General features: G+C 43.4%; 1 protein-coding gene and 1 long non-coding RNA gene across 2 annotated transcripts; both read right to left on the bottom strand.

Moving 5' to 3' along the window:
- Positions 1-13: 13 nt before the first annotated feature.
- LOC143130818 (uncharacterized) lies at positions 14-4,498 on the bottom strand. Its single transcript, XR_012988003.1, has 3 exons — positions 4,437-4,498; positions 1,088-1,208; positions 14-336 (listed from the first exon to the last, which is right to left on the bottom strand). It is a non-coding gene; the product is annotated as an uncharacterized LOC143130818 (long non-coding RNA).
- A 2,097-nt stretch (positions 4,499-6,595) lies between these two features.
- On the bottom strand, positions 6,596-12,414 carry LOC143131803 (alpha-2-macroglobulin-like protein 1). The gene is made up of 9 exons (XM_076291393.1): positions 12,177-12,414; positions 10,085-10,265; positions 9,816-9,975; positions 9,604-9,617; positions 9,361-9,424; positions 9,206-9,258; positions 6,867-7,003; positions 6,691-6,780; positions 6,596-6,599 (listed from the first exon to the last, which is right to left on the bottom strand). The coding sequence occupies exons 1-9, from the start codon at positions 12,257-12,259 to the stop codon at positions 6,596-6,598; spliced, it is 786 nt and encodes a 261-aa protein (XP_076147508.1). The 5' UTR covers positions 12,260-12,414.
- Between the last annotated feature and the right edge of the window lie 252 nt (positions 12,415-12,666).

Here is a 12,666-nt window from a genome sequence, read left to right as displayed (position 1 = left end):
ATGTGTTTGCAGAGACGACCTTTTCACCTACCTTGCCCTCCATAACTGCCCCGTCCTCAATTACGTCTGGTGTATCAACAAAGGAGAGTTTCCCAAGAGAGAAGTCCAAATCTATGTTTTTGACCTCTGAATTACTGATACCTGAAGACAAAATGAAATATAGACAAGGAACCTTTGGTGGACAAACAGTTTACAAAAGGGTCGCTTTGGCTTACCTGTTCCTTCTTCAACTACTGTGGCCTTGAATATTAGGATATCTCTCAGTTTTTTGTTCAAGTCTTGCTGTGTAAATGTTGCCATATAGAATGCATAACAGCCACAGCCAGACTTGTCCATCTGTGGGCAAAACAAGCACAGTTACAATTAAACACTCCACAAACCTGCATCACAGCCTCAGGAAGTGTTTGTCAGTCTACTTCATAGCTGTCAAACATTGAGCGTTGAAAATAAGGGAGATCCCCCTGGTCTCACCCAAAATACGAGAACATCAACATAGAATTCTTGCTGATAGCAACAGGAAGATCAGACAACAAAACTGCTGCACTAGCTAAACAAGGTGTAGAGCTAGGTCTACCGTTATTTGGCTTACAGATTGGCATCAAAATCATGCTCACAACAACCACGCTGTTATCTTAAATAGACTAATATCACTAGGTCGCCTTCAAGCAAGCAAAACAATGCTTTGAAAACATCTGCTTCGCTGGAAGGGCAAGGGGGTAGCAACAGGACAACAGTAGGCTACATAGACTGACAGGTCCGGTGGTAGGGCTAATGTTATTAAAATATTAGGATATTTTACGGGAAAAAAATATTAAGATGGGAAGGCAGTGGGAAAAAAGTTAAAATAGGTCAGAAACCCAGAAAAAACAGGAGGGTTGACAAGTATGGTCTACTTGGCCCTTTAATCCCTACTGTTATAACTTCATTTTAAATGCTTAATGAAATAAATGTGTGGCAAACATAACAAATGTTATTTTACATTTTAATGTTAATTTAGGTAATATAGAAATCAATCATATTGAGGCAACATTTACAGAAGAGTGAATAACTAGGATGTTGATCATTTAGTTTGGAAGTATATCTTTACCTCCACCAGTTCTTCCCAACATACTGATAGTGTGGGATCAACGCCATCGCCTCCTTGGATATCCGACTCTCGACACAAAGACAGAGTAGCCTTCCCTGGCACAGGCGCCCCAAACGTGTATCTGAGAACAGGGACAACACGGGATACAAGGTCACGGCCTACAAGGTCAAGGTCACGGCCTACAAGGTCACACAGCACAACGCTTAAAGGCTAAAAGACCACACAATCACAACGCTTAAAGGCTACAAACCAACACAATCACAATGCTTAACAGGTGAAAACAACCTCCATCAACTGCAGCTGTACTGCAAGATGGGTGATGGCAGATGACACACATTTACTTAGCTCCGTCACCAAACGACTATGGTCCTCTTGAATCTATGTGTCAGTGTATAGAACAAATCAACACCTGGATGTCTCAAATTTTTCTTCAGCTGAACAAAGAAAAAATTGAAGTAATTATATTTGGTAAAAAGGAAGAAAGACTTTGCCACTCTCCTTGACACAAAAGGGTTGAAAGCAAAGGGTACGGTTACAAATCTTGGTGTATTAATTGACAGTGATCTAAATTTCAACAGCCACATGAAAGCGATAGCCAAATCAGCTTTTTACCACCTCAAAAATATTGCCAAACTTAGAGGGCTGATGTCAAAACATGATTTAGAAAAACTCATTCATGCATTTATCTCCAGCAGGGTTGATTACTGCAATGGACTGTTCACAGGCCTTCCTAAAAAGACTATCAAACAGCTTCAGGTGATACAAAAATGCAGCTAGGATTCTAACAAAAACTAAAAGAACTGGCCACATTACTCCAATTCTTAATTCTGTGACTTACTGGAAGCCAGTGCAGGGACTTGACTTTAAAGCACTACTACTTGTTTCTAAATCAGTAAATGGAGCCGGACCTAAATACCCATCAGACATGTCTCCATGGTCCCAGGTGAAAAACCTGTTAGTAAAACCTACTGGTTTTTGACATCAAAAAAGGCCCCAACTGTAGCCAGTTTTAAATATAGATTTAAGACCAAACTGTTTCTACATATTTATTCTACCTTGTCGTTTATTACTTTACTTTTTTTCTTATTAATTGTTCTTTATTTTTAAATGATTTTACCTTGTGCGTTTTATATTTTCTTTTTATTATTCTTTACTTTTTAAACTATTCTTTGACTATTGCCCTTCTATGCTTTTATCAGCTATTCCTGTTTGCTTTTGTTTATGTAAAGCACATTGAATGAGCTCTGTATGAAATGCGCTATATAAATAAAGTTGACTTGACTTTGACCATGATCGCACAATTTCGTCCGAAAACGCTTCCCCATAGGATGCTCTCGTATTTCCTGCTGTATCGGCGCTGTCGCCTCTCTCCTCTCCTCATTCTCTCCTCCTCTGGTTGCATTTAGATAAATGAGACGTCCTCGATGACATCGAGCTTGGAACAATTAGATAAATGAGACGTCCTCGATGACATCGAGCTTTCAACGATTTCCGGGGCACTAGCAGGAGGAGCGAGGAGCGCTTTGGGATGCAGCCCGGATCACTGTGTGAAGATGTATCCATTTAATGGCCGCTGTACTTCACCGGATCACTTTATTTGAAGATGTTATTGTTGTACTTCACCGGAGTTGCCCAGTTGGGGGCTCGTCGTCACTTTTGTCATCACGTAGTTCATCTGTAGTCCATGTGGACTTTCATTAGGGGTGTAACGGTACACAGAAGTCACGGTTCGGTTCATACCTCGGTTCGGACATCACGGTTCGGTACGAGTTCGGTACAATGGAGGGAAAAGCAAAACAAAAATGCAGAAAGCATTTTTTTTGTGCATGTCTCAGGCTGTACCACCTAGTGTCATACAGTCTCTTCCCTGAGCTATCTGCAACAGCCTGAAGTGTGTAAGATGTAGGGTAAACAGTACAATAAGTACCCAGACTCCATCTGTAACTTGTAAACAAAATAAGACAATCAGCTCTAAAACTGAAAATAGGCCTAGAGCATCTCTTATTTCTGAAAGTGCAAATTACATAGAAAAATGATTTTTAAAAATCCACTTAAGCAAGACCTTCAACATCTGTGTTTAGTTGTATATGGAAGGGGTCTACAATTTGCCTCACTATTTTTTTTATTGTGTGTAAAGTAATAATCTAGCCTACTAACTGTGAAAATATCACACTATTTTGCCTTTTTTTAAAAAACGAAATTGCTCCTTTCATTTCATAAACAGACTAGGCCTACAACTAGAAGTCACGTGACTTTGCCCTTTGACGTTAACTCACTTTAGCATGGTTTGTTTATTAGCCTGGTTAGCGTTGTCACTTTATTTTACTGTCTATGCACTTAACACTACCTCATGTGAGAAGTTACAAGTTACCCCAACATAAAGGTAATTACCACGCGATTTACATAGCTTTCTGTCATTACGAAATCATTTAATTTAAGCCATAGGTTTTGGCCCTATTTGTATGTGTATCCAAAGGCTGCTGAAGCGCAGGGGAAGTTTTTTCCCCTCGTTTCAGTGATTGGTAGCCTACATCATCTGGGTGATGGCTTCGAATATGTGTAGCATTTTTTCCACTCACATACCCAACAACTGCTGAACAACGCCGACACACAGTTTCATCTTATCCACCACTCTTTCGCCTGTACTAACGTTACTGTAACTGAACTGTAAACCAGCGGATCCTCTAACTCTTGTGGGTCTAACCTTAGTGCTGCTAATGACTGACGGACTCGACCGACGACCTGACAAAAAAAGCATAGGCGCCAATCAGAGCTTCAGAGCTAAGGCAAGGCTACAGATTAGCGTTAGGTGTCGCTAAAGAACTCCCGTAACTCTCGCTACTTAACAGTAATTGCGCATGACATTAATTAATCCGCACACGAGTTTTATGTATTTTTATACCGTGTATTCTCAGTGTAAATTCATGCACCGAACCGTGACGCCCGTACCGTTTCGGTTCAATACGAATACATGAACCGTTACACCCCTAACTTTCATGTCCAGCAATTTTAATGTGAACTTGGGAATTTGCCATTTTTGTCACTTGAAATCTGCATATTCCACCATATTTTTAAGCAAACACAGTTGTATTGAAGATTAGTGAGCGTATGTTTTAACCTTTGTTGTGGCATCCATGTTTTTCACACATTCTGACGGCAAAGCACATGAACACTCTCAGTGGGGAAAACAGCGTGATCACGGGGGCGGTCCCTGATACTCCAGGTGCCATAAGGCCTCCAGCAGCCGTGGGACCTCCAGCAGCATGGCCATGAACTTTAGAGGTCTACCCCAGAATTCTACACATCCCCATGTCACTTCCTGAGAATGACCCGTCCCCGTGTCACTCACTTGGCACATGCTTGCAGTCGGATCTCTGCTGCTCCCACACTCACTGACTCTGGGCTGTTGAGCGTCACGTCGAACTTGGGCAAAACTGAAAGGAGGAAGAGACGCCATGGTAACAAAAAAACTTCCAAACTATCCTAAACGTGCCAGTTGGCTTTACACTATTCTTAAACATCCTAAAAAACATACTGACAAACCTGTATAGCTATACATATTATATATGTATAACATATATAATATGTATAGCTGTACAGGTTTGTTTGTGTTTATATGTATAACATATTATATATAAACACAAACAAAGCTGTATAGCGTGTCATCTTGAAGTATTGCTCATCTGACAAGAACAAACTAAAAAGATTGTAGGCCAAATGTGTATCGAGTGAAAATGTCAGACTCATCACTTCATGGATTTGGTGGCTGTCCACCAAGACAGTTTTCCAACCAACCAATGTCTAAATACATGGATGACTTTATAACAGACATATTCTTGTGCTAAATACACAACCTTTTGTATGTAATGTACATCTGCACATGAATATGAGTGTGGAATGTTCATCTGCACATGAATACGAGTGTGGAATGTACATCTGCACATGAATATGAGTGTGGAATGTACAGATACACGAATATGAGTGTGGAATGTACATCTGCACATGAATATGTGTGTGGAATGTACAGATACATGAATATGAGTGTGGAATGTTTATCTGCACATGAATATGAGTGTGGAATAGGGGTCGACCAATTATCGGCCTGGCCGATTAGGGCCGATATTTAGCATTTTTATAATAATCTGTATCGGTCATTTTTTCCACCGATAAGCCGATATTGAAATGGATAAATATTGAAACGGGCTACTTTCTCTGTAAAGAGTCTCTCACTCCCTGCATTTGCTACTCTGTGGTCAAGAGCATTGTCCCGCCCACTACACCGTCTGATTTGTTAGTTAGCACGAATGCAGCCAATCAGCATCGAAGACTGAACACAGAGAAAGTTTAGGATTCTCACTGAGGCAGACTGACTGGGCTTCAGCTGTACGTACGGAGCTATTTTTCGAAGGTAAGGAAGGTAGCCTACATTGCTGAAGTTGCAATGAATCACAATCATCTACACTGAAGTTAAAAAAAACACCACTTTGTAAGCTATTGTCTCTTTGATCTGGATCAATAAGTAAAGCACCCACTTCCTTCATTTAGCGAATTCCCGATTGATGCACGTTAGTGATGTTTAGGCTACTAGTTAGCCTACAAACCCGGGTGCTGCGCGTCGGGAGTTCTCTGCCTCCGCCTTGTGAGTTAATTGTGAATAACGGGACACCTCGGCGGACATAGTAGCCTACAGACAAGTCCTAAATTATGCGATAGCGAACGTCAAAAAGTCTAATAGCTCCTTTTTGAAACGGACTGTCAGAAAAGACTACATGCACCCAGGGCCAGCCGTAATTTAATCCGACCTGAACTAAATCGCGTCCTGAGCTGGCTATTAACGTGCCTTTTAGGCTCTCAAAAGTGTAGCTTATAGCATATGGACACAAATTGCATGCTTAAATAGCCTACAAACTATTTTAAAACGGTTTTGTTAAACTATTCAACCCTAACACTTGCCATCACGCATGCACCTCTTCCTCTCCCTCTCCCGTGCACTCACACACACGATGGCAAAGCATCCTTTTTCTGACAGGTCCCACATAGCCCATTGTGTAGGCCTACTCTATGAAAATAATTGCTATCACTCAGCTCTTGGATTAACATGATACACAGAATATACACTTGCAAGTGATGCAAGTTGATAGACAATTGTGTATCAAAAGAAGAAAGAAAAGTTTGCATAATTAAATACTTTTGAATTAAATTTTTGCAGCATATCGCCTTTATTATCTATCTCCCTTTTTGACAACCGACATATCGGTTTTACATATCGGTTATCGGCCTCCTGTTTTGGTAAAATTTGATATCGGTATCAGCCCTGAAAAAAACATATCGGTCGATCCCTAGTGTGGAATGTTCATCTGTACATGAATATGAGTGTGGAATGTACATCTGCACATGAATATGAGTGTGGAATGTTCATCTGCACATTAATACGAGTGTGGAATGTTCATCTGCACATTAATACGAGTGTGGAATGTACATCTGCACATGAATATGAGTGTGGAATGTTCATCTGCACATGAATATGAGTGTGGAATGTTCATCTGCACATGAATATGAGTGTTGAATGTACATCTGCACATGAATATGAGTGTGGAATGTACATCAGTTTGGAATGAAAGTGGGACTCTGGAGAAGGACTAGCACGAAGGGACACGCCCACTTTGGGACAAGAAGCCTCTGTCCATGCCGGGCTACCAGCACACAACACACACGTGTCACGCTAGACAACAACAACAACAACAACATACCATATTGTTTCACTTGAAACTGGTGCGACCCTGCGCCCTGCTCTCCGGTCACAGACAGCATGTAGTAGCCCTGGTCAGCCTCTGGGTTGAGGGCGTGAGACAGCTGCAGCATCTTACGCTCCGACGACACGTTCAGCCACTGGCCAATGGTGTTGCCACGGGGATCCTGAGAACAGCCAACAAGCGACAGAGTTTAATACTCTGATGAAACCGCACATTTTGAGAAAACAGAACTCTAAAACTTGTGCTGCTGTTGCAATTTCAGTCTACAAGCACCTTTTCCTTAGACTCACACAATATGTATGGTCAAGTTCAAAGGAATTTAATAAAGGATATTTAATAAAGGAATTTAAAGGAGAATTCCGGTGTGATATTGACCTAAAGTGTGTTGAAACATGATACCGAGTGTGAACGTATGTCTCATAGCTCACCTCGGCTTGTCCCCTGCACTCAGAAATCTGGCGCTAGTTAGCCAATGCTACCAACAGTGTTTCGTTGCGGTGCCTCGGGCATCGGCCTAGCCATGCAAATAAATCACTGTTTTACACCATTTACGAGGTTCAAAGTAGCTCCATACTTCATTGGTAGACTTATGAGGGCCTTGACATTTAAAACGAGACATGGAGAACTTTGAAAAAGCACTGGTAGTTTATTTACAAGACGATTTATACAGACAGTACCTTAAGGAATTTTACCGTTCGATCACCATCTTGAATTTAGTCACGATAAGTCGAGCGACGAGTACAAACGAACAGGTATGATAAGGGATCAGATTCCAAAAATAATTCAGTGGAAATGCATGGATTTAGTTGCTTCCAGTAGCAGCAACTGGAATCCATGCATTTCCACGGAATTATTTTTGTGAGCTATGAGACATACGTTCACACTCATATCATGTTTCAACACACTTTAGGTCAAAATCACACCGGAATTCTCCTTTAATAAAGGATATTTTCAAGTGGAATATGAGATGACTACTGTATTAATCTACAGAATAATTCCGAGGGAGAAACACAGCATGGTGTGGGGGAGTAAACATAAAGGCACGTAAGATAGATAAATATAATATAAAACACCGTTATGTACACACCTCAAGTGTCACCAGGCTGTACTGTGGAGACAGAAGAGAAATGATTAGTGCTTTTTTATTTAAATGATGAGTGCTTTCTAGTGTTGGTTTTTAAACACAGAGACCAGAATATTTGGAATGGATGGTGGATTTCCCCTTGGGGATCAATAAAGTATCTATCTATCTATCTATCTATCTATCTATCGATTACATAGCAGTGCATTGAACTGCTCTGAGCCGTTGGCAGTTACAGTTACTAGGACCTACCAGTAGAGGGAGCCAGACATTCTCTGAGGCGTAATTCAACATACAAACTGAGAGAGGGCCAAACTCCCCAATATGAGCAAAAAAATAGAGAAAAAAAGCACTCAGCTAAGAGATTCAGCCCACACACGTACATTTCCGTTGACTAAAGTAATTCACATGCCAGGTAGGCAGTTATGAGCTTGAGGCAGAGCAGCTTCAAAATCTGGCATTTCTTATTTTAAAGTCAAGAGCAGAACATGGGCAGTATGTGTCAATTAGAATATCAGAAACATGAGAAATACCCAGACTTCTGGTTTGCTCCGCCCCAAGTGACTAACAGACACCATTAAGGACCAATGATAGGCTTATTATCAGGCTTAATAAGAGGGAGTACTTCACTACACAACAGTTCCTGAGGGGACGTCTACCTCACAACACAAGTCCCCGAGAGGACGTCTACCTCACTACACAACTGTCCCTGAGGGGACGTCTACCTCACTACACAAGTCCCTGAGGGGACGTCTACCTCACTACACAGTAGTCCCTGAAGGGACGTCTACCTCACTACACAACAGTCCCTGAGGGGACGTCTACCTCACTACACAAGTCCCTGAGGGGACGTCTACCTCACTACACAAGTCCCTGAGGGGACGTCTACCTTACTACAGTACAGCTCCCTAGAGGACGTCTACCTCACTACAGTACAGCTCCTGAGGGGACGTCTACTTCACTACAGTACAGCTCCTTAGAGGACGTCTACTTCACTACAGTACAGCTCCTTAGAGGACGTCTACTTCACTACAGTACAGCTCCTGAGGGGACGTCTACCTCACTACAGTACAGCTCCCTAGAGGACGTCTACCTCACTACAGTACAGCTCCTGAGGGGACGTCTACTTCACTACAGTACAGCTCCTCAGAGGACGTCTACTTTACTACAGTACAGCTCCTTAGAGGACGTCTACCTCAGAGGAAGTCTACTTCACTACAGTACAGCTCCTTAGAGGACGTCTATCTCACTACACAAACAGTCAGAAAACTCAGCAGGACTCACCTTCTGCTGAAGGGGAATGAACTCCGTATCCATGGTAACCACTCTGAAATACACTGCAAGTGAGAATCAGAGTTAGAATCAGACCTCGAACTGGACCATCTGGGTGTTTACAACTGACTCTGCGACCACATGCAAGCGTGTATAGGAGGACATACCTGGGCTGTACATGCAAGCGTCTATAGGAGGACGTACCTGTTTGGCCTGGGCTGTATCAAGCATCTATAGGAGGACATACCTGGGCTGTATATGCAAGCGTCTATAGGAGGACGTACCCGTTTGACCTGGGCTGTATCAAGCATCTATAGGAGGACATACCTGGGCTGTATATGCAAGCGTCTATAGGAGGACGTACCCGTTTGACCTGGGCTGTATATGCAAGCGTCTATAGGAGGACGTACCTGTTTGGCCTGGGCTGTATATGCAAGCGTCAATAGGAGGACATACCTGGGCTGTATATGCAAGCGTCTATAGGAGGACGTACCTGTTTGGCCTGGGCTGTATCAAGCGTCTATAGGAGGACGTACCTGTTTGGCCTGGGCTGTATCAAGCGTCTATAGGAGGACGTACCTGTTTGGTCTGGGCTGTATAAAGCGTCTATAGGAGGACGTACCTGTTTGGCCTGGGCTGTATATGGGTTTATCTGTCTGGATGAAGGTCACGGGATCAGGTTTTGGCCTGAACTTCACCCGACTCTCTGAAGTCCAATGAGATGTACGACCCTCGACCTCTACTTTGATACTCTGCACAGAGTCTTTATTTACCGATGGGGCCTTTTAAATAACAAAAATAACCTGGTTAAATAACCTGGCCCCTGCTCTCCAGGTGTGTATGTACAGGTGTGTATGTACCTGGCCCCTGCCCTGCAGGTGAGCTACTGACCTGGAAGTGGACGCAGCGGTGGAAGTCTGTGTCTGAGGTCTCCTGGTGCAGCATCTTCTTCTCGTCTCCGCTGGTCAGATATATGGACATGCGCAGAGTCTCGTTAGGACTCTGGAGGCTGGCACACAGTTTGGCTTCGGATGCTGACCTCATCTGGGCAGGGAAGGTCACCAGGAACGACCTACAGAGATGCAAGGTGTTTCCCCACACCCCCTCTGAGCATTCGTACAGATTACAGCAATGTGTTTCCCCACACTCCCTCTGAGCATTCGTACAGATTACAGCAATGTGTTACCCCACACTCCCTTTGAGCATTCGTACAGATTACAGCAATGTGTTTCCCCACACTCCCTCTGAGCATTCGTACAGATTACAGCAATGTGTTTCCCCACACTCCCTCTGAGCATTCGTACAGATTACAGCAATGTGTTTCCCCACACTCCCTCTGAGCATTCGTACAGATTACAGCAATGTGTTTCCCCACACTCCCTCTGAGCATTCGTACAGATTAAATGACCATTAAATGACTAAGGCATCGTTTTCCAACCTTGGGGTCAGGACCCCATGTCGCCTGAAATTCAAATGGGGTCGGCTGAGTATAAGGCATCTTAAAATGTACTAGCATGTTACATAAGAATATATATTTATAAAAACCTCTTGAAACTAGTATGGATTGTTCATTACAATCTAGCAACGTAAAAATAAACTTAAGACAGCGCGATATATTTGATTGATGTGCTTAAAAAATCAAAGTATCGCTCTCGACTGGATGTTACACCAGAGATGAGATGCGCGCTCATATTGTGAATAAGTATGGGTCACCAACATTTTGTGACATCAAAATAGGCTTACCTGCCAAAAAAGGTTGGCAAGCCCAGGACTAAGGGGATGTTTTAATGCCACTCATGCTTGCAAATGAGAGCACACCTGCAGTATACATGGAACTAGTGCTGGGCGGTATACCGTTCACACAGAATACCGGTGTATATTTTCGTTATGATATGAATGTTTGATATACCGCCATACCGGTGCATTTGATTAGACAACGTTTGGAACGCTGCACCGCACGACACGGTTTCAGACAGGACCCCTGTTTGTGACCCTTAAGGCTTAATTTCTTCTTAAGTAAGGGATTTATTTAGGGGAATACCACGGAATACCATAAAGATTGTTCCACAGCTGTAACTATTTGGCTAGTAGGCTTATCATTCATCTCACCTTAAAAATATTCGCTGAAATTATCCAGGTAGCAAGTAAAGCATGTTCTAGACATGAACTGAACAATACTAGCCGACTAGCAGAGATCCTGACTGTCATGGTTGGCTAACAAGACATCCACATGAATTCTGTTCTGTTCAGTAGAAAACACCTGATTAGGCATGAAAAAAAAAATACCGTCATATACCGTGAAACCATCATCATCGTCATATACATTTTTGGTGATACCGCCCAGCACTACACGGAACCCTGTCCGCGTGCCAAAGACTACACATCCCACCTCCAAAAGGGAACCACAAAGCATCTATTTTCTTATAGTCCTTTATCTCTCAATTGGTTCCCACTACCCCCTCCATCTGATAGATGCCCCCACTAGCCTCGAGGGGTGTGTATACTCACGGCTCTGGCGTGGCTGTGTGTGTGTGTGTGTGTGTGTGTGTGTGTGTGTGTGGGGGGGGGGGTGGGTGTATAGTCACGGCTCTGCCGTTGCGGTGTGTGTGTGTGTGTGGGGGGGGGTAATACTCACGGCTCTGGCGTTGCGGTGTGTGTGTGTGTGTGGGGGGGGGGTGTATACTCACGGCTCTGGCGTTGCGGTGTGTGTGTGTGTGTGTGTGTGGGGGGGGTGTATACTCACGGCTCTGGCGTTGCGGTGTGTGTGTGGGGGGGGGTGTATACTCACGGCTCTGGTGTTCCTGTGTGTGTGTGTGGGGGGGGGGGGGGGGGTGTATACTTACGGCTCTGGTGTTGCTGTGTGTGTGTGTGTGTGTGTGTGTGTGTGTGTGTGTGTGTGTGTGTGTGTGTGTGTGTGTATATACACTCACGGCTCTGGCGTTGCGGTGTGTGTGTGTATGTATATATATATATATACACTCACGGCTCTGGCGTTGCTGTGGAGGAGCAGAGTGTGTAGAGGCAGAGTAGCAGCCCTCCAGCAATCAGGATCCTGGTGAGGGCCATTCTGCGCTGATTCTCTTAACTGAACACGCTCTTAACTCAGCCTGATGCTCCTGCTGCTGTGCGGACAGAGGGAGAGGGAGGCATGGATGTCCTCGGTGTGCTGGACTTCAGTCTCCACACAAACAAACATTTCCCCACATTACCATGTAGATAGTATGACCTACGACCTTTCCATGTAGTTAGTATGACCTACGACCTTACCATGTAGTTAGTATGACCTACGACTAGGCTTGGGTATCGAATATCGAGTATTGGTTGGAACCGGGACTATCTTTGCGATTCTTTTTTTTTTTATTCCCACCCCTATGTTAAATTCCCATAGAGACAGGCAGATTTAGTGTTAGATGGGTGTTATTTCAGTTAGCCTATTAGCTGGTTTGATGCTCATTGAGCTCAATGCAAATCAA

This window comes from Alosa pseudoharengus, unplaced genomic scaffold (assembly GCF_046254945.1).
Source record: "Alosa pseudoharengus isolate Yale_2024_CS ecotype anadromous, Long Island Sound unplaced genomic scaffold, YU_APseudo_1.1 YU_APseudo_1.1_scf_18, whole genome shotgun sequence".
NCBI lineage: Eukaryota > Metazoa > Chordata > Actinopteri > Clupeiformes > Clupeidae > Alosa > Alosa pseudoharengus.
Note: the sequence above shows the minus strand (reverse complement) of the source record. Positions and strands in the feature narration are given on the sequence as shown.